The 22,645-nt window shown below is 41.7% G+C and overlaps 2 protein-coding genes across 2 annotated transcripts; both read left to right on the forward strand.

The window, feature by feature from the left end:
* Positions 1–2,468: 2,468 nt before the first annotated feature.
* On the forward strand, positions 2,469–3,410 carry LOC115457252 (olfactory receptor 4E2-like). Its single transcript, XM_030186674.1, has one exon. It carries the CDS (start codon positions 2,469–2,471, stop codon positions 3,408–3,410), a length of 942 nt encoding a protein of 313 aa, XP_030042534.1.
* An 11,655-nt stretch (positions 3,411–15,065) lies between these two features.
* On the forward strand, positions 15,066–16,010 carry LOC115457253 (olfactory receptor 4S2-like). Its single transcript, XM_030186675.1, has one exon. It carries the CDS (start codon positions 15,066–15,068, stop codon positions 16,008–16,010), a length of 945 nt encoding a protein of 314 aa, XP_030042535.1.
* Positions 16,011–22,645: the final 6,635 nt, after the last annotated feature.

Below are 22,645 nucleotides of genomic sequence, written 5' to 3' on the forward strand. Positions count from 1 at the left end.
TTTGGGTGGGAGGGGGTTAGTGACCACTGGGGGAGTAAGGGGAGGTCATCCCCAATTCCCTCCAGTGGTCATCTGGTCAGTTGGGGCACCTTTTCGAGGCTTGGTCGTGAACAAAAAGGGACCAAGTAAAGTCGGCCAAACGCTCGTCAGGGACGCCCTTGTTTTTTCCATTATTGGCCAAGCCCCCGTCCCGCCTTCGGTACACTGCTGACATGCCTCCTTGAACTTTGGCCGTCCCTGCGACGGAAAGCAGTTGAGGCTGGTCAAAATCGGCTTTTGATTATACCAATTTGGCGTCCCTTAGGAGAAGGGTGCCCATCTCCCGATTTGTGTCGGAAGATGGCCGCCCTTCTCCTTCGAAAGTAAGCTGGAAAAATTTTTCATGTCCATTTTACAAAAATAGAAGGGTTTTGTAGTCTCCCTAAATCCCTCTCATGAAACATGTATTAGGAGCACTTCCTGAGCATGAATCTGACTCAATCATAGTAAAAGAAATTATGATATCCAGCTAATGATAAAGAATAGACGTTGGTTTGCAATGCTGACCTACTATGAACAATCATCCCTCTAAGGTATGCAGGAGTCCTCAGCCAGATTTCCTACCACCGAGGCCCGATGCAGCAACGTGTCAGTTTCAATTACAAGGGAAGAGCAAGTTCTGTGGGACTTCCAAGGGTCAGTCTGCCTTTCTTGATTGAAATTAATGATGTTGCTTCTCCAGCTACAATGATAGAAACATGGACAGAGTACTCTGGTGTGCCTTTGAGGGAATATTAACTAAGAAAGAACGCACATCTCTTTTTTTTTCATATGACTTAATTTTCATCCTTGAGAAAAAAAAAGCCAGATATGCTTTGAATTTCGACAAGAACAAATCAGTGGGAACATGACTTCCATCCATTTTCATGCAAGGTTTATCCACATGGACTCCAGAGGTTCCAAACTATTGTTTTTTTTTGTTTGTTTTTCACAGGTGTCCTGGAGAATAGTGTTAATGGCAAAGTTGTATAACTATCTGCTACTTTTTAGAACCTCCAAAGATAATCCCCAGAGTCCTAAATACAGTTTAAGTTCATGACTTCAGCCTGTAGCTTTTGGCAAAGCTAGTAAGGCAGAGGCTTCCTATTCTACAGAATTTCTGAATTTAAAGCATCTGAAAATTACACAGGAATGTGTTTGGTATTTAGAAACGAGCAAAGCAAAAATCATTCATTCATGTGATGATCTCCCCAACTGATATGCTGTGAGTATCTATCTCTGTTTACAAATTAATTTTAGTATTTGTCCACCTCAAATGTTTATTTTGGTTTTTATATACTGCAAATAAGTGCTGTACATATATTTTAAGAAGGTATTTTCGGTCCCTGGAAAGCTCACAATCTGAGTTGGTGGATGAGGCAATGAAAACCACAAGATTGAAAGTAGCCATAGTAGGATTTGAACTTAGTGTGTCTAATTCTCAGCCAGGAGCTCTAACCATTAGATTTATCTTTCATTCCAGCTATTTTTCAGTCTTTTAACTAAATGTCATTTTGTAAATATACTTCACTTACAGGATAAAATTGAGAAACATCAAATGAATATCTTTTCACGTGCAGGATAACGAATATATTATGATCTTTAACTATCCGCAGGCTTTTCTGCCAGTTTCAGGAGACATTCTTCTCTTGTCTTGTTCACTTTGGAGCTCATTTTCAAAGCACTTAGACTTACAAAGTTCCATAGGTTACACACGTAACTTTACAAGACTAAATGCTTTGAAAAGATGCCTCCATGTTTCTCCATCTCCCACCTCACTTGCTGCATCTCATCGTCATGTTTCAAGATATCAAAAGAGAGCAATTATTGGCAAACAAATCTTAAGTAGACCCTTAAGTTTAAAGATGAAGAGTGGGAAGGGAATTGTCAGGTTAGAATTGCACTGTCACAGCCATCACGCCTTCATTAATTCTAATGTTTACTTTTAGATCCAGACTGAGATGAAACACATTTCGTTCCCTCCAGAAGAAAAGAATTCTTCAATGGAAGTACTGTCAGATTTTAAAAAAGTTTTACTGATAGTTGTATCCATGTAAGTGAGAGAACTGATGAACTGTGCTTGACTTTGGGGAGAGGAGGACAGTGGGGTATCACAAGGTGAGTAAACTTCATGGGGGGAAAGTTCTGATCTGAGGGTTTGTGTTGATCTCTGTACATGGGATCGGGATGGATTTTTTAAAAAATGAGTTCTTCATTTGGCTACAGACGGGCAAACTTTATTCTCAGTCTTCAGGATCACCTTGTAAAATTTTCTCTGAGGCAATGAGGAATAGAAGTAACCACGAAAAGGACTAAAGACAAAACATGACACAGAAAATCAGGAAGTCCGTACGAAGATTATGATGTTCTCTGCAAATCTGCCTAATTTAATGTGTTCTTTCTACTGTTTCTCGTGTTTCTGTTTGCCTACAGCTGATAAAGTGGAAGGGATGGCAGTCACAAATGAAACTAAAGTCACACAATTCATCCTCCTTGGACTTTCCAGCGATCCAGACTTACAGATATTATTCTTTGTGATGCTTCTAGTGATTTACCTGCTCACCGTAGCTGGGAATCTTCTCATTCTGGTAACCATCTACGTGGACTCCCAACTGCACACTCCCATGTACTTCTTCCTCAGCAACCTGTCTTTCTTAGATTTGGGCTTTTCAACCGTTGCTGTTCCTAAATCCCTTGTTAACTTTATCTTGCAGAGCAAAACCATCTCATTCAATGACTGCATTGCTCAAGTGTTTTTCATACATTTCTTTGGGGGAACAGAATGCCTTCACCTGGTTTTGATGGCTTATGACCGCTATGTTGCCATCTGCAATCCTTTGCGTTATACCGTAATAATGAGCAGCCGAACCTGTGTGCTGTTGGTATTGTCTACATGGGTAGGTGGACTCGTGCATGGCTTTGGTCAGGCATTTCCAGCGGTTCAGCTGCCCTTCTGTGGTCCTAATGAGATCGATCATTTCTTTTGCGATGCTCGCCCCTTAGCTTTGTTGGCTTGCTCCAAAACCTTTATCAGTGAAAATGCGGATATGATCAACAGTGGAATCTTAACCCTTGGCTCCTTCTTGGTGTTGCTTATATCTTATGCATATATCATTTCCACTATCTTAAAAATTCGCTCAGCTGAGGGAAGGCAGAAAGCCTTCTCTACCTGTGCCTCCCACCTCACGGTGGTCACTTTGTTTTTTGGCCCCCTTGTCTTCATCTACATGAGACCACCAGTGCCACTTGCAGGTGATAAACTGGTGTCAGGTGTTTACACCATTGTGACCCCTGTGTTAAATCCCTTCATTTACACTCTCAGAAACGAGAAGGTGAGAAAAGCCATGAAGAAACTGGGAGCTAGGAAAGTGTCTTTTCTGGGACACATATAAACTGATTTCCTGTTCATAGTACATAGTAAATGTCAGCAGATAAAGACCTGCATGGTCCATCCGGTTTGCCCCATTTTGTCTTCACAACCTTCCATGAGAGGGCATTCCAGGCATCCACCACCCTTTTCCATGGAAAAGTGTTTCCTGACATTGCTCCTAAGACTCCCACTTGGTAACCTCAATTCAAGAAAGAAACCATTGGGCTAAACCAACTGCTATCACTGATTGATATAAGCTTGTAATCTACTCTATAATTTTTCTTTTGATTAATTTTTAGATAGAATTTGCATTGAAAGGTTTATTGAAACGTTTAGTGAATTATGCATTCTTAGGGAAAAGTTGGACCTACAGTGGCAATTCTATCAGTCGCCACCTTGAGGGGGTCTTTTATTTATTGCATTTGTATCCCACATTTTCCCACCTATTTGTAGGCTCAATGTGGCTTACATAGTACCGGCGGGCGTTTGCAGACTCCGGTGAACAAATACAAGGTGATGTTGTGGTAAGAAAAGATTCATGTAGCACAGCTACATTAGGGAATCGTGCAACGGAAGAGTAGAGTTATGTCCATTACGTACTTGTTGTGTTGCAGAGATCAGGCATTTAAGTTGGGTCGGTAGGGTATGCCTTTTTAAACAGGTTGGTTTTTAATGATTTCTGGAAGTTTAGCTTGTCGTGCGTCGTTTTCAAGGCTTTTAGCAGTGCGTTCCACAGTTGCGTGCTTATGTAGGAGAAACTGGATGCGTAAGTTGATTTGTATTTTACTAAGGTGTGCTAGCATTTTTAGTTGATGCTAAAACTCAGCTGGCGCTAAACTCTGAGATGCCCATTATATTCCTCTGGGCATCTCAGCATTTAGTGCCAGCTGAATTTTAGTGCGAGGTAAAAACACTAGTGCACCTTAGTAAGAGACTTCTTGAGTCAGATGCCACGATTTTGCCAATAGGTGGGAAAATGTGGGGTACAAATGTGATAAATTCCTGACTCTTCACTTCCCCAGCTGTAAAGGTCTAAAACACAGATTAATACATGCGTCCAGCTTTTCATACATGAGTTCGCAGCTGTCGAATGCTCTACCATTTGACCTGAAAATAGTTCACAGCCTAATTAACTTCCCTAAAGCACTGAAGACTCACCTCTAACAGGACATACCATAATGACTCATACAGAACTGTAATGCACCATCACTTACTTAATATTCGGAATACTTTCTCCCTATACCGGACTGTTTACTTTTATTATCTCATCCATGTTCTATATGTAATACCAATTGAATGCTTTTCTCTTTTTACCTGATTGTTTATTATGTCATCCATGTTTTCTATATAATACCAATTGTAAGCCACATTGAGCCTGCAAATAGGTGGGAAAATGTGGGATACAAATGCAGCAAATAAATAAATAAATAAATAGAGAATACTAGCATAACCCAGTTTTAATGTGCCAAAAGTCATTCATAATCACTTATGGTTTATCTATTGCAGGTGAAAGTTGGCGTGCTGCACTGCGTAACCCTAGTAGCGCTTTAGAAATGTCAAATAGTAGTAGTAGTGCTACTCGTATAACATGCTCCATTCACACGTTCACTTCCTTTCATTTACACGCCACGGGATTTATGCACGCTGTAACAGAATGCTGCACAATAAGCTGTAGAGTTACTCATGCTAGATTTACTTCACTGCACGTTTGGGCACTTTAGGTGCCAGTTCTTGGAATTGCCTATTACATCTCCTTCCACTTCCACCCTAGCAGTGGCGTACCAAGGGGGGGGTGGGGGCGGTCCACCCCGGGTGCACGCCGCTGGGGGGGGTGCTGCGCGCCTGCCGGCTTTGCTCGTTCTGTGCTCCCTCTGCCCCGGAACAGGTTACTTCCTGTTCCAGGGCAGAGGGAGCATGGAATGAACGAAGCCAACAGGCACAAGGCACCCCCCCCCAGCAGGTAAAAATGCACCCGGGGGGGGGTGTCCTTTCACTGGGGGGATCGCGCTGCACCCAGGGTGGGGGTATCCTTTGTCCGGGGGGGGGGTCACACTGCACCCAGGGGGGTGTCCTTTCATGGGGGGGGGCACATCGGCGACCCGCCCCGGATGTCAGCCACCCTAGGAACGCCACTGCACCCTGGAATCCAAAATGGTCATTTAGCTTGAACTGATTGTGGTTTTTCTAAAAATTATTTTTGAGATGCAATAGGAGTTAATTCTGAGAGACATGAAGGGCAATTCTATAATGGATGCCAAATGTATAGAATGCTAGCCCCAATAATTGCAAGCACTGTTCCCTCTAAGCTGAGCTGAGTCCTCCATCTGCATTGCTACCAGCAGGTGGCGGTGCTTCCAATATTGTGTTTTTTTGAATCACTAGGTACAGGCAGGTTCCCTGGTGTCCTGCATCGCTTGCCTGTCTCTGCCTATTGAAAATATAATAGTGAAACAGCACCCCCCCCCCCCCCCCACTAGCAGGACTGTAGGTGAAGGACTCCCACTCTGTTAGAGGGAACAGTGCTTGCAAGTTACGGACATAAGTGCTAGGAGCTATTCTATAAACCGCACGCTTAAGTGCTATAACACGCAACTGCAAGAGGGTTGTTCACAAGAATGGAGCATAAGGGCATCATGGGTAAGTCACAACTTATAGAATGGGATCAATTGCGGGTGTACCTACTCATTGCTGTTGTGAAGATGACAGAAGGGGTTGTGCTTAAAATTGGGCATGCCAATTCAGCTTTGCGCTAGTATTCTATAACATATTACACATGCCTTTAAGCTTTTATAGAACTAGTGCTAACCTCCTCCCCTTTGTGGTGCCTAAAATTTATTTTGCCCCTTTAATATATATTGACTAAATAAACGTTTGCTGTTATGGGTTTGTTATCAAGAATGCACTCATAGAGTGACGCTTTGCGGTAAAAATATTGTTTGCAAAAACTACTACTACTACTTATCATTTCTAAAGCCTTACTAGACATACGCAGCGCTGTACACTTGAACATGAAGAGACAGTCCTGCTCGACAGAGCTTACAATCTAATTAGGCCAGACAAACAGGACAAACAAGAGATAGGGATATTAAAGTGAGGATGATAAATAAGGGTACTGAACAAGTGAATAAGGGTTAGGAGTTAAAAAGCAGCATCAAAAAGGTGGGCTTTTAGCTTAGATTTGAAGACGGCCAGAGATGGAGCTTGACGTACCGGCTCAGGAAGTCTATTCCAAGCATATGGTGCAGCAAGTTAAAAGGAACGGAGTCTGGAGTTAGCGGTGGAGGAGAAGGGTGCAAATAAGAGAGATTTACCCAGTGAACGGAGTTCCCGGGGAGTAATGTAGGGAGAGAGTGGAGAGGTACTGAGGAGCTGCAGAGTGAATGCACTTATAGGTCAATAAGTAAAGTTTGAACTGTATGCGGAAACGGATAGGAAGCCAGTGAAGTGGCTTGAGGAGAGGGCTAATAAACACTCAGATATATATTTGCTCCCAAATTCTATAAAAAAGCCCTAAAAATTGTGTGTGAAAATTTGGGCGTGCATTCTTTAGGCGTGTAATTTATTAGAATAATGAGCAAATTAGCATCAATAATTGGCTTAACAAGCAACTATTGGCACCAATTTGAATCATTAACACATACACGTGTAAATTTAGCCATGGGATCCATACCAAAATTTTACGCTTTTGACCAAAAAGGGGGTGTGGAAATGGGAGGGGTCATGGGGTTTACATTGAGTTACTCGCGTAGTTATAGAATATGGCAGGATGTATACCTAAAATAAGACCAAGCATTTGCACCACGCTTCCGTTGGTATAAATGGCTGCACATAAAGGTAGTCGTGGTTCCCCGGTGTAAATGCTATTCTAGAAACTTTGCCTAAATTTAAGCACTGAGCATTTTTTTGGGCACCATATACAGAATTTTGTCCTTAATGGCTTTGTTTAGATGTGAGAAGAATTGAAGTCCACTCTGACTGGACCACCAGACATTTGTCCTCATCCTTTTCAGATCCCTCTCACTCCCTTTGGCTCCTGCACTGTGCCTCATCCCCTCCTATTACTTCCTATCACTTTTTGTATATGTGGCTTATCTCAGAAACATAGGGCCCAATCTTCCGAACGATGTGTATGGGCAAGAGAGGCTCCGGCCTGCTTAAATCATGGTGAGTCACCCAACTGCTGACATTCAGCAACACTAACAGGGTGGTGCCGCTGAATATTGTCTCTGAGCCCCCATGTCGACCCCCCTGCCGACGACCCTTTCGACCCCCCCGCCACCAACCCTCCCCCATCATCGCTGTTGGCTACCTTTGCTGGCGGGGGACCCCAACCCTCGCCAGCCGAGGTCCTCTTCTGGCGTAAGACTTCGTTCTGTTTCTGTGAGTCTGACATCCTGCACGTCCCCCACCAGCAAAGGTAGCCAACAGCGATGATGGGGGAGGGTTGGTGGCGGGAGGGGGGTTGAAAGGGTTGTCGGCAGGGGGGGGGGGGTCAAAGTTGTTGGTGGTGGCAGCGGTGGGGGGGGGGTCAAAAATGGTGGGAGGTGGGGGGGTCAGCGGCGCCGGGGGGGGGGGGGCTAAAATGTGCTCCCTCACCTCGGGCTCTGGACCCCCCTCCCGCCGAAGTCTGGCTATGCCCCTGGTTAAAAGTGGGCAGGCCAGGGACAGTATAAGGGATAGCAGTAGGGAGGAGCCGGCAATTGGGTAGGTGCCAGCAATATTCAATGCCAGGGCCCACATTAGGCCAAGTTAGGACAGCAAAAAGCTACAACCCGAAACAGTTGCGCTCTTAATTATCGAAAACTCCAGAAATCATTGAATAAACGGCTCAGCAGCGTCGAAGACTTCATGAATGTGTCAAGGTTGAAGATGGACATTTTGGATCACAACTTATCAATTAGCTAAGAAGAAAACCCCCTCATTATAATAATGTACTTTCAAAGGTCATAACAATATTTGAATAATTGCAAAGTATTTTGAAACTAAAGGCCCTGTTTATGAAGGCGCGTTAGCGTTTTTGGAGCACGCTAAACACTAGAGAAACCCATATATTCCTATGGGGGTCCTCTAGCATTTAGCACTTGAAAAACGCTAGTGCACCCTTAGCTCAGCTTAGTAAACAGGCCCTATGTAGAGGTTCCCAGTTTTTCCAGACACTATGTATAGTTAGTATAGGTGAAGACATTTTAATATATCTTTTTGTGTCCTGTAGAAAATAATGTTAATCTGTGATTATGTACAAATGTGGTTTACATTTGGGAATACATTTTGATGTACATGATTGGCAAGGGCTTTTATAATGGGAGATTGTTCTAATATTTTTTATTCTTGTTATATGGCTCTGTGTTTCTTATACAAATTATGTTTTTATGATCAATTTGTGGTTGTAATCTTATGTATATACTAAATCAACCCCTGATGCAGCCTGATGGCGAAACATGTCGAGTCATTGGATGTATGAATAAAGGATTTTGAATTCAAAAACACAGAGGTTTACATGTAAGGGGAAAGGGAAATGGGACTTGATATATCGCTTTTCTGAGGTTTTTGCAACTACATTCAAAGTGGTTTACATATATTCAGATACTTATTTTGTACCAGGGGCAATGGAGGGTTAAGTGACTTGCCCAGAGTCACAAGGAGCTGCAGTGGGAATCAAACTCAGTTCCCCGGGATCAAAGTTCACTGCACTAACCACTAGGCTACTCCTCCACTGGAGCTGATACTGTGATGTCATAATGCCTCATTCCACCAATGCCTGAGCCAACCTCATCAGTGATGTCACAATGGCTTGATTGCCCAATACTTGGCTCACTTCTGATATTGTGATGTCATAAGGGAAAGGGAAATGGGACTTGATATACCGCCTTTCTGAGGTTTTTGCAACTACATTCAAACAGTTTACATATATTCAGGTACTTATTTTGTACTAGGGGCAATAGAGGGTTAAGTGACTTGCCCAGAGTCACAAGGAGCTGCAGTGGGAATTGAATCCAGTTCCCCAGGCTCAAAGTCTACTGCACTAACCACTAGGCTACTCCTCCACTCTATTTAGTGTTCACTTATATATGTTTCCATGTTTGGAAATTGGGCCACAGAGAGGTGGAAAAAGGGTAGGAATAGGTGAATGCACAAATGTCTTTCTGTTGATTTTTAAAACAATCACTACTTGTGTAACAAATTATTATGATTTGTTAATGAACCTAGTTCAATCCACAGTACTCACGCACGCAGATTACTGCAACAGTGTTTTCTTAGGATGTAAGACCCTAATCCTGAAGAATCTTTAGACTACCCAAAACACGGCAGCCAGACTTACAGTGGTGGAAATAAGTATTTGATCCCTTGCTGATTTTGTAAGTTTGCCCACTGACAAAGACATGAGCAGCCCATAATTGAAGGGTAGGTTATTAGTAACAGTGAGAGATAGCACATCACAAATTAAATCCGGAAAATCACATTGTGGAAAGTATATGAATTTATTTGCATTCTGCAGAGGGAAATAAGTATTTAATCCCTCTGGCAAACAAGACCTAATACTTGGTGGCAAAACCCTTGTTGGCAAGCACAGCGGTCAGACGTCTTCTGTAGTTGATGATGAGGTTTGCACACATGTCAGGAGGAATTTTGGTCCACTCCGCTTTGCAGATCATCTCTAAATCATTAAGAGTTCTGGGCTGTCGCTTGGCAACTCGCAGCTTCAGCTCCCTCCATAAGTTTTCAATGGGATTAAGGTCTGGTGACTGGCTAGGCCACTCCATGACCCTAATGTGCTTCTTCCTGAGCCACTCCTTTGTTGCCTTGGCTGTATGTTTTGGGTCATTGTCGTGCTGGAAGACCCAGCCACGACCCATTTTTAAGGCCCTGGCGGAGGGAAGGAGGTTGTCACTCAGAATTGTACGGTACATGGCCCCATCCATTCTCCCATTGATGCGGTGAAGTAGTCCTGTGCCCTTAGCAGAGAAACACCCCCAAAACATAACATTTCCACCTCCATGCTTGACAGTGGGGACGGTGTTCTTTGGGTCATAGGCAGCATTCTCTTCCTCCAAACACGGCGAGTTGAGTTCATGCCAAAGAGCTCAATTTTTGTCTCATCTGACCACAGCACCTTCTCCCAATCACTCTCGGCATCATCCAGGTGTTCACTGGCAAACTTCAGACGGGCCGTCACATGTGCCTTCCGGAGCAGGGGGACCTTGCGGGCACTGCAGGATTGCAATCCGTTATGTCGTAATGTGTTACCAATGGTTTTCGTGGTGACAGTGGTCCCAGCTGCCTTGAGATCATTGACAAGTTCCCCCCTTGTAGTTGTAGGCTGATTTCTAACCTTCCTCATGATCAGGATACCCCACGAGGTGAGATTTTGCGTGGAGCCCCAGATCTTTGTCGATTGACAGTCATTTTGTACTTCTTCCATTTTCTTACTATGGCACCAACAGTTGTCTCCTTCTCGCCCAGCGTCTTACTGATGGTTTTGTAGCCCATTCCAGCCTTGTGCAGGTGTATGATCTTGTCCCTGACATCCTTAGACAGCTCCTTGCTCTTGGCCATTTTGTAGAGGTTAGAGTCTGACTGATTCACTGAGTCTGTGGACAGGTGTCTTTCATACAGGTGACCATTGCCGACAGCTGTCTGTCATGCAGGTAACGAGTTGATTTGGAGCATCTACCTGGTCTGTAGGGGCCAGATCTCTTACTGGTTGGTGGGGGATCAAATACTTATTTCCCTCTGCAGAATGCAAATAAATTCATATACTTTCCACAATGTGATTTTCCGGATTTAATTTGTGATGTGCTATCTCTCACTGTTACCAATAACCTACCCTTCAATTATGGGCTGCTCATGTCTTTGTCAGTGGGCAAACTTACAAAATCAGCAAGGGATCAAATACTTATTTCCACCACTGTATCTTTGGCAAGTCAAGATTCGATAGCACAACACCTCTTCGAGAGAAGCTTCATTGGCTCCCCATCAGAGAAAGAATAAATTTTGAAGTCCACACTCTGATTCATAAGATCATATATGGAGAATCCCCTAACTACATGAATAACCTCACCGACCTCCCATCCAGAAATAGATCATCGTCTTTTCGTACTTACCTCAATTTACACCTTCCCAACTGCAAAAGGTATTAAATACAAGACCTCCTATGCATCATGTTTCTTCTCCTTTTTCGGCAGCCAGCTTTGGAACGCTCTGCCAAGATCCACCCGAACAATCAACGACCATCTACATTCAGAAAATGTTGAAGACCCATGTCTCAAGAAAGCTTACCCTAATGACCCAACTTAACTTTTTAAGCCCACCCACATGATTCCTGCCCCAACGATTATTATACCTTTGACCAAGTCTCACAATCTCCTTATGCTCATTCCTCAATCTCTTCCTCTCCATCCTTCCTACTCCTTACCCTCCCAATCTCTTTTCCTTTTGCTCATCCTATCTTTGTTTACCTCTCCATGCTCAATTTACACATCCTCAAAACCCCACTACTACTATGTTTACTACAACTTGTAACATTCTCCTTCAAGACTTTGTAATTCTATTTACTATGTAAGCCGCATTGAACCTGCTATGTGTGGGAAAGCGCGGGGTACAAATGTAATTAATAATAATAATAATAATAATAAAGCAAAGACTTTGGTTTTGTAATGCTGACATGCTATGAATATCAATTCCCCTAAGGTATTTCTTTTTAGATTCACAACTTTATTGTTTTAATCCATTTACAACTAACAATCATACAGTTTTTTTAAAGACAAACCTCACCCCCCTCACTAACTCCAGATTACTCTATAAATCCCAAATAATGATGATGAAGAGGTGCCCCAGTACTAGAAACGTTTCACAGTGCCCTGCAATTTCTGCAGCTATTGCTTCAAATGTATATAGTAGACAAGCAGAATTCCACCAGAGAGTAACGTTGAACATAGATGCATTCTTCCATCCCCCTAAGAATGTCTTGAAATACTACAGCAACCAGAAGGATAGTACAGCCTGCAAGTTCGCACAGAAATGAAATCATCTGGGTGCTCAAATAATGTAATAGCAGAAGACGTGTGAGGTCCTTAGCTTACCATAGAGGCCGGTGCATCAACATGTGAATTTCATTTACAAGTTCTGTGTGACTTTTTTTGGGGGGGAGGGGTCTGTTTACTCCTGAAGATTGAAACCATGATATCGCCTGCACCAGCTGTAGTAGTAGAAGCAAGGACATAGTACTCTAGGGTGTTTTGAGGAACATTGGTCCGTATGGTTGTCATTTCTACTTTTGGGAACCCCCCCCCCCCAATATGCTTTGAATTTTGACGAGAAAAAAAAATCAGTGAGAAATGACTTGCACCCTTTTTCCTGCAAGATTTGTCCACCTAGACACCATAAGATCCAAACTATTGTTTTCTCACAGATGTGGCTGGTGATTATTGTAAACGTCAAATCTGTTTAAATCACCTGCTTCTTTTGAGATTCTCCAAACATTATATCCCCAGAGCCCTAAATACAGTTTAAATTCATCACTTTCCTGCTTCCAGGAAGAAGCCCTTCAGCCTGTAGCTGTTCGTAGAGCTGGTGAGGCAGAGACTTCCTATTCTCCAGAATTTCTGAACGAACAGGATCTAAAAATTATACTTTATGGTCTTTGGAAAAGAGCAAGGAAAAAATCACTCAGTCATGTTATCATCTCTCCAAATAATATGACGTAAGTATCTCCATTTACAGATAACTGTATTGTTTTTCCACATTAAAAGTCTATTTTGCTTTTGGTATGTGCTTTGTGTGAGTGGTGTTGAAATATGTTAAGTAGGTATTTTCTGTTTCTGGAGAGCTCACAATCGGAGTTGGTATATGAAATAATGGAGACCGAAACAGCAAGTAGCTGCCATGGGATTTCAACTTGGCTCTTTGGCTGTCGAGCAGCTGTGACCACAGGTGACAGGAGGACGTGGCAGCACAGTCCTGGGGTTTTTGACTCAGACATTGCTTGATGCAGGGGTTGAGTGGGCTCTCTGGAGAGTGATAAAACGTTTCGTCCAGATTACAGGTATATATTTAGTGTTTAGCGCATGCTGTATTTTTAACATTCACTAAAAAATCTAGTATGCCTTTGTAAAAGGACCCCTCAATTTCCCTTGCTTGTATGCTGAAGCTCTTTTTACAAGTCAAATTGCCGAGCTTTTCATCCGATGGGCATTTTTCTAGACAGCCAGTTAAAAGCACTATGGCACCAGTCAAGACAATAATGACCCCTGAGGCAGGCGGTCCTCCCACTGAAACATGGACCATGTCAGGTCCTTGCTTCCATTGGTTCTTTTTGGCCTATGGTGCGTTGTGATAGACATCACCCATCATGATTTTTGTAGTGTTTGTGATTCTCAGAAAGCTGCCCTAACAATTAGGTTTCTCTTTCTCTACTTCTGCTTTTCAGTCTTTCGACATAAGTGTTAAAATGATTTTGTAAATATACTTCACTTACAGAGTAAAGATGAGAAAGGAATATCTGCTCAATTGCAGGATAAAGGCTATGTTATGATCCCTAACTAGCAGCAAGCTTTTCTGCCAGTTTCAGTATAAATTCATCTCCGTTCCTGTTCACCTTGTTTTCTCCCTGCCCCACCTCATTTGCTCTGTCTCATTGCTCTTTCCAACTCCTTCCCTATAAAAGAGAGCCATCATTGTCAAGAAACCTTGAGTAGACCATCAAGTTTAAATAGAAAGAGTGGGTAGGCAATTGTCCATATTGGAAATTGTATTACCAGTGCCAACACGCCTGGATTTATTAATTATTAATTCTATTAATTACTTTCAGGACCCAGACTGAGATGAAATACATTTCATTCCCTTCGGAAATTCTTCACTGGAAGTACTGTGATATTATAAAAAGTTCCACAGATGATTATTTCCATGTAATTAAAGAAGATCTTGAAAGAATTAATCAACTGTGTTTGTATATGGGGAAGAAGGCCAGTGGGTATCACGCGGTGAGTGGACTTCATGTGGGAAAAGTGTTGACCTGAGGTTGGACTTTTCTTGATACATTGGCTTTGGCTAAAGACGGGCCAACCTTCAGCATATAGAACTTGCTCTTTTATCAAGATAAAACGTAAATTAAAACCAAAGAAAACACCTTGAGAGGGACCATAATCCCAGCATTTGAATGTTGCTCCCTGAAGGGTTTACTGAGTATAACTACGGGGGATGTCTGTAGAATAAGGGCAAATGGGTTGCATAATCCATTCAGGCTGAAAAATTATTTTAGGGGGCTAATGTGAATCTCTTAAAGCATAAAAAGATAGATGTAAGCCCAAAATAGAAGACAGAACATGAGACACCGAAAGCTGTCTTGCAGACACATATAACAGAGAGCTTACAATCTAGTCAAGAGAAACATGTATAAGAAAGAAGAGATTCTGGGAGATATATTATAGAGAACTGTGAAGTTAAAATAACTTAAAAAATGTGAGTTTTTATCCTGGATTTTAAAAAAGACGAGAGAGAGAGAGAGAGAGAGAGAGAGAGAGAGAGAGAGAGAGAGAGAGAGAGAGAGAGAAAGCATGAAACAGCGATGGAAGAAGTCATTATAAAGATTATTGATGTTCTCTAATTATCTGTCTCATTTTATATATTCTTTTATTGTCTCTTGCGTTTCTGTTTCTCGACAGTTTACAAAGAGGAAGGAATGGCAGTCAGGAATGAAACCGGAGTTACAGAATTCATCCTCCTCGGACTTTCTAGTGATCCAAAGTTACAGATAGTATACTTTGTGCTGTTTCTAATGATTTACCTGCTCACCATAGCTGGGAATCTTCTCATTATGGTAACCATATATGTGGACTCTGAGCTGCACACTCCCATGTACTTCTTCCTCAGCCACCTCTCATTCTTAGATTTGGGCTTTTCAACCGTCGCTGTCCCCAAATCCCTAGCTAATTTTGTCTCACAGAGTAGAATCATCTCTTTCAGAGACTGCATAGCTCAGTTGTTTTTCATGCATTTCTTTGGGGGTGCAGAATGCCTTCACCTGACTCTCATGGCTTATGACCGCTATGTTGCCATCTGCAATCCTTTGCGTTATACCACAATAATGAGCAGACGAATCTGTCTCCTGCTGGTGGTTTCTACATGGGTAGGTGGTCTCATGCATGGCTTCGGTCAGACATTTCCAGCAATTCAGCTACCTTTTTGTGGTCCTAATGAGATTGATCATTTCTTTTGCGACACCCATGCCTTATCTTTGTTGGCTTGCTCTAGAACCTTTTTTAGTGAAACTGCAGATATCATCAACAGTGGAACCTTAGCCCTTAGTTCTTTCGTGGTGTTGTCCATATCTTACTCATACATCATCTCCACTATCTTAAAAATTCGGTCAGCTGAGGGAAGGCAGAAAGCCTTCTCTACCTGTGCTTCTCACATCCTAGTTGTCACATTATTTTTTGCTCCCATGGTCTTCATGTACATGAGACCATCGGTGACGTTTCCAGCTGATAAACTGGTCTCTGGTTTTTACACCATCATAACCCCTGTGTTAAACCCCTTTATTTATACACTCAGAAACGAGAAGGTGAAAAAATCCATAAAAAGGCTGCGAGGTAGGAAAGGTTTTTTATGTGGGGATGCATATTAACTGATTTCCTGTCCATTTAATGAAAGACACCTTCATGGAAACCATTGGCTTTCACTGCTCAATGTATGCTTTCCGATCTACTCTACCAAATTCGGAATATTTTTCTGTAGAGCCATTTTAAAATATTTATTTATTGCATTTTTGCGTTAGCCGATTATGGTCTGAACAAATACATGGTATGAATGAATACAAAGTGATATTGTGGTAGAATGAGGTACATGTATGGTAGATACAGTTGGGGGGAACTTAGAGAGGGAAAGGGGGAAGAAGAGTCATGTAATGCCCGTTACAGTCTTTGGTTGCATTGTGTCACAGGTGACCAGGCATTTTTATGTAGGGTCGGTGGGGTATGCTCTTCTGAACAGAATTTTGTCCCTAATGGCTTTGTTTAGATATGAGTAGAATTGAAGTTCACTCTGACTGGGCCACCAGACGTTTGTCCCCATCCTTTTCAGATCCCTCTCACTCCCTTTGTCTTCTGCATTGTGCCTCATCCCCTCCTATCAGCTTCTCAAGTTTCCTTTTTGTATATGTTGCTTAACTCGGAAACATAGGGCCCGATATTCCGAACGAGGGCACGAGAGGCTCCAGCCTGCTTAAATCATGGAGAGTCACCCAGTTGCTGACATTCAAAAGTACTAAACCAGGAAGTGCTGCTGAAAGTTGTCCAGGAGCTCCCGTGTTAAAAGTGGGCAGGACAGAGGCAGTACAAGGGGTAGCAGTAGGGAGCAGCCAGCGATTGTGCAGGTGCCTGAAACAGTTGAGCTCTTAATTAATGAAACTCCAGAAATCATTGAGCCAACAGCTCAGCAGCGTCGAAGACTTCATGAATGTGTCAAGGTTGAAGATGGATCCTTTGGAACACAAACTATGAATTAACTAAGCACCCCCCCCCCCATTATACTAATGTATGTTCAAAGGTCATAATAAATGCTTAAACAATCAGAAAGTATTTTGAAATGATATAAGGTGTCCTGGTTTTTCAAGACATCATGTATGTTTGGCATTTGATTAATTTGCTACTTATGTTTATGCTATGCAATGAATGGTAGTGAAAATATTTTGTATAGGTAAAGACATTTTAATAATATTTCTTTTTGTGCCTTGTAGAAAATTATGTTAATCTGTGATTATGAACCAATCCGGTTTACATTTGAGAAGAAATTTTAATATACATCATTGGTAAGGGCTTTAATAATGTTTTTCTTATACAAATTATGTTTTTATGATCAATTTGTGGTTGTAATATTATGAATATACTAAACCAACCCCTGATGCAGCTTGATGGCGAAACATGTCAAGTCATTGGATGTATGAATAAAGGATTTTGAATTCAGAAACAGAGTTTTATAGGTATCTATTTCGTGTTCACATATGTTTCCATGTTTGGAAGTTGGGCCACAGAGAGGTGGAAAAAGGGTGGGAATAGATGGATGCACAAATGTCTTTCTGTTGATTTTTAAAACAGTCACAACTTGTATAATAAATTATTATGACTTGTTAATCGTAAAGTATAGACTTTGGTTTGTAATGCAGACATGCTATGAACATCAATTCCCCCGAAGATATATTTTTTAGGTTCACAACTTTATTATTTTAATCCATTTACAACCAACAATCATACACCCCCAGATTCTATTAATGGTGACCAAAGTTGAACGTACAAATCAGCACATGTAGTCAATTTGCGTACACAACTTTATTTATTTATTTGTGGTACATTTATACCCCACATTTTCCCACTAGAGAGAGCACAATGTGGCTTACAATGCTACAAAAGGTTACAATGCAATGAGGGTAATGACATGACAAGTCAGAAAGACGGGAAAGTACAGGAGGATTATACAAGGACGCTTGAATAGGTTGGAGTAGTAAATGGGTATAGACAAATTGAGGTAGGCGGGGATTAAGCGTTAGTTGGTAGGATAAGCTTTCTCGAAGAAAAATGTTTTTAAAGATTTCTTGAATAGCTGGTGAACGTCAATCTCCTTTAGATGCCTTGGTAGAACATTCCAAGACTTTGGGCTGACGTAGGAGAAAGATGATGAAAAAAGCAGTTTATATTTAACTGACTTGCAGCTTGGATAGTGTAGGTTAAGGTAGGATCGAGCAGTTATCGAAGAATTTCTGGATGGCGGATCAATTAAATCTAGCATGTAAGCAGGGGCTTCCCCATAAATTATCTTGTGAGTCAGTGAGCAGATTTTGAAGGTAATACGGTCTATAATGGGGAGCCAGTGTAGGTTAAAACGAAGAGGCTGGGCATGATCAAAGCGTGATTTGAGCAGTCTGTAGGTTTTTCAGAATGAAATTTCGGCAACCAGCATAAATCCCACTGCAGTAGTCAACATGCGATAGGACCAACCAGTGAGGAATGGTACGGAAGAGCTCTCGTGAGAGGAATTGCCTGAGACACCTCAATCTCCACATGGAGTGGAGCATTCTTTTTGTTAATTGCTTAACAAGCTAATCAGTGCTGATAATTGGCCAATAACAAGTAATAATCGGCACCAATTGGGACTAATTAGAATTAATACATGCAACTACAGTGTATTCTGTAAGTGGTGTGCATAATTTCTAGTGCACAGATCACAAAATGGGGTGTGGCCACGGGAGCAGCATGGGTTGGACATGGGCATTCCTAAAAATTATGCACACTGTTATAGTATATGTCTGCTCCGTGCCTAAATTCGGCAAATGCATTTACAGCCAAGTTTTGGTTGGTGTAAATGGTCACGCCTACATTTTATTTGCAGGGACAGTTGCTATGTATATTCTGTAAACCACTCCTAGCTTTAGGTGAAGTTTATAGAATAATGCTAAGTGTGGGGTTTTTTCGGTGCTGATTTTTTAGGCGTCATTTACAGAATTTAATCCATAATGAACAAACATAACTCCAAATTAACCCAAGAAGCAGGCAGAGCTCCGAAATCTCAATGTGTGGTTGAGACGATGGTGCAGCATTGATTGATTTAGATTTGTTAGGAACTGGGCGACATTTTGTTAAATGAAGAGTCTGTTCTGAAAGGATGGACTCCACCTTAATCAGGATGCAACCAGGCTGCTGATGCTAACATTTAAAAAGGACATAGAGCAGCTTTTTAACTAAAATGGGGGGGGGGGGGGGGGAGGGGGGAAGCTGGCAGATGCTCAGGAGCACATGATTCAACGTGGAGTATCCTTGAAGGGTACTATTGAAACAGGATCTTCAGGAGAAACCCGATAGAGAGGTTTCAATAATAGTGAAAAAAAGCCAGGAGTGTTCAATGGGAGGACAGAGTAAAGGATAGAAATTATCCCCATCAACTTAAAGCATCTTGTAGATGCAAGGAAAAAACACAATTTGAAGTGTCTATATACAAATGCTAGACGCCTAAAAAATAAAGACTCAGAACAAAAGCTTCTGCTTTTGTTATGAGTCTTTTCCTTCTTTGCAGCTCTTGTTGCAGACACTAGATTAGAAAGGACAGAGCATGTTCAGAGCTCCTCCTCCTGGTGTGGTCAAGGAACGATGATAAACAGGAGATGGCATGATGTCACAAGGCTGAAGCCACTTCACCCATGGAAGTTTTCATTCTCCCCAATGAGCCACCACCATCTTGGTACACCCAAAACAATGTACTTGAGAGGATGACAAGCTCCGTCTACCGACTTCATCTCAGATACTCTTAAACCTTACTATTATTATGCTTATTACAGTTGTAATGTTCTTCTTTCAGGATTTTTGTAATGTTTTTTTTTTTACTATGTAAGCCGCATTGAGCCTGCTGTATGTGGGAAAGCGTGGGATACAAATGTATTAAATAAATAAATACGATGGGAGAGTTGGTGTATATGGCACTAAATGATGATATAGACATAATAGGTGCATCCGAGACCTGGTGGAAGGAGGACAATCAATGGGACACTGTGTTAGCAGGGTACAAATTATATCGTAATGATAGAGTGGATCAAATTGGAGGGGGGGTTCCGCTATATGTTAAAGAGGGAATTGAGTCAAACAAAATAAACATTCTACATGAAACAGATAGCAGCATGGAATCTTTATGGATAGAAATTCCATGTGTGAAGGGAAAGAGTATACTGCTAGGGCTATACTACCATCCACCAGTACAGAATGAACAGACAAGATGAAGATATGTTTATGGAAATTGGGAAAGCTGACAAATCGGGCAACATTATAATAATAAGTGATTTCCATTACCTCCACTAACACAAGGAATCTGTAGAATTCTAACTTCACTTCAACAAACATACACTTCTACAATATTATTCTGTATCAGAAGAATTGCCTCAAATTTATAAAGTGGTGAAAAAAGACCTTAGTAGAAAATGAGACAAACCTAATTGTAAAACAAGCCTTCATTAGAAAGGTGGCTCACTGTAATCATCAGTCACAAAAAACCCCTCCACTTCATGTATACCCAAAATAATCCTTCATATAAACAAAACCTCTTACCGATACAGAATAGACTCAGGAAATTATATCAAAAATTCTCAGTTGGCACGTCAGAATTTTTACAAAGTACTTATCTTGGAATGATAAAGTGTCTCTACGATCCCAATATGATCCAATATAGTCACTCATATCCCGATAGGGGTTCCCTGTTTCGTCACTCCAAGCTGTTTCAGGGGGAAAAATTATTTTATATCCAATCCAAGGCAGCAAAAATAAAAATGGAGCTTCCAAACACAGGGCAATATCGATATGGCTGGAAATCTGTTTTGAAGTTGCATTTTTATTATTGCTGTCTTGGATTGGACATAAGGACATGTATCCTATGCTATTACATTACAAGGTACAAGCAAGTTCTGTGCCACCTCTTGGTGTGTGTGTGTGTGTGTGTGGGGGGGGGGGGGGTCTGTCTACCCCTTAAGACTGAACCATGATATTGCTGCACCAGCTGTAATGGTAGAAGCCTGGGCAGAGTACTCTGGGGTGGCTTTAAGGGAACATTGACTAAGAAAGGATGCTCATCTCTTTTCTTGATATGACTTAATTTCTTGCTTTTGGGGAAATAAAAACCCCAGATGTGCTTTGAATTTTGACTTGCACCCATTTTTCCTGCAAGATTTGTCCACCTGGACACCATAAGATCCAAACTATTGTTTTCTCACAGATGTGGTGGTGATTATTGTAAATGTCAAAGCTGTTTAATCACCTGCTTCTTTCGAGATTCTCCAAACATTATAATCCCCCGAGCCCTAAATACAGTTTAAATTCATCACTTTCCTGCTTCCAGGAAGAAGCCTTCAGCCTGTAGCTGTTGGCAGAGCTGGTGAGGCAGAGACTTCCTATTCTCCAGAATTTCTGAACGAACAGGATCTAAAAATTATACTTTATGGTCTTTGGAAAACAGCAAGGCAAAAATCAGTCAGTCATGTTATCATCTCTCCAAATAATATGACGTAAGTATCTCCATTTACAGATAACTGTATTGTTTTTGCATGTTAAACGTCTATTTTGCTTTTCTATGTGCTTTGTTTGAGTGGCGTTCAAATATGTTAAGTAGGTATTTTCTGTTTCTGGAGAGCTCACAATCTGAGTTGGTATATGAAGTAATGGAGACCGAAACAGCAAGCAGCTGCCGTGGGATTTCAACTGGGCTCCCTGGCTGTCCAACAGTGGCGACCTTAGGTGACAGGAGGAAGTGGCGAAACAGTCCTGGGGTTTTGCCTCAGATTTTGCTTGATGCAGGGGTTTGAGTGGTCGCAAGAGAGTGATAAAGCTTTTTTGTTTTCCATATATATATTTGTTTACAAGTGTTGATGGACTGGGATATGTCCTGAGCTTTGTCTCAAAACGAGGCTCCAGCTCCGGTTTTTGAGATCTCAGTTCACTTGCATGGTGTCTGCTCAATTTCCCGCACTTGCATTCTGAAGCTCTTTACAAGTCAGATTGCCAAGCTCTTCATCTGACGGGCATTTTTCTAGACAGCCAGTTATACTTGGGCTATGGCACCAGTCAAACGATATTGATCCCCGAGGCAGGCCGCACTGCCACTGAAAATGGATCGTGTCGAGTCCTTGCTTCTATTGTTGGTGCTTTACAAATAAATATTTTTTCCTTCAGTCCTTTTTGGCCTGTTGTGCTTTGCCATGACCATTGCGCCCATCTCTACATTTCGATTGTGTGCCCCTGATTCTCACCTAGCTGCCCTAACCGTTAGATTTCTCTTTCTCTCATTCTGTTTTTCAATCTTTCAACGTAAATGTTAAAATGTGATTTTGTAAATATATTTCACTTACAAGGTAAAGCTGGGAAACAGCAAAAGAATGTCTATTCATGTGCAGGATAATTTATTATAATCCATAACTAGCAGCAGGATATATATATATTTTTTGCCAGTTTCAGTACATTCATCGTTGGTCTTCTTGTCTCACCTTTCTTGCTGTGTCTCATTGACTCTTTTCGACTCTTTCCCTTGTCACCTCTCGCTTGGACTATTGCAATTTACTTCTCACTGATCTTCCGCTCAGCCATCTCTCTCCTCTCCAATCTGTCCAAAACTCTGCGGCATGACTTATTTTCTGCCAGAATCGTTATACCCACACTAGCCCGCTCCTCAAGTCACTTCACTGGCTCCCTGTCCGCTTCTGCATACAGTTCAAACTTCTCTTGCTGACCTTTAAAT

The sequence above is a fragment of the Microcaecilia unicolor genome, chromosome 14 (assembly GCF_901765095.1).
Source record: "Microcaecilia unicolor chromosome 14, aMicUni1.1, whole genome shotgun sequence".
In the NCBI taxonomy this organism is placed as follows: Eukaryota; Metazoa; Chordata; class Amphibia; order Gymnophiona; family Siphonopidae; genus Microcaecilia; species Microcaecilia unicolor.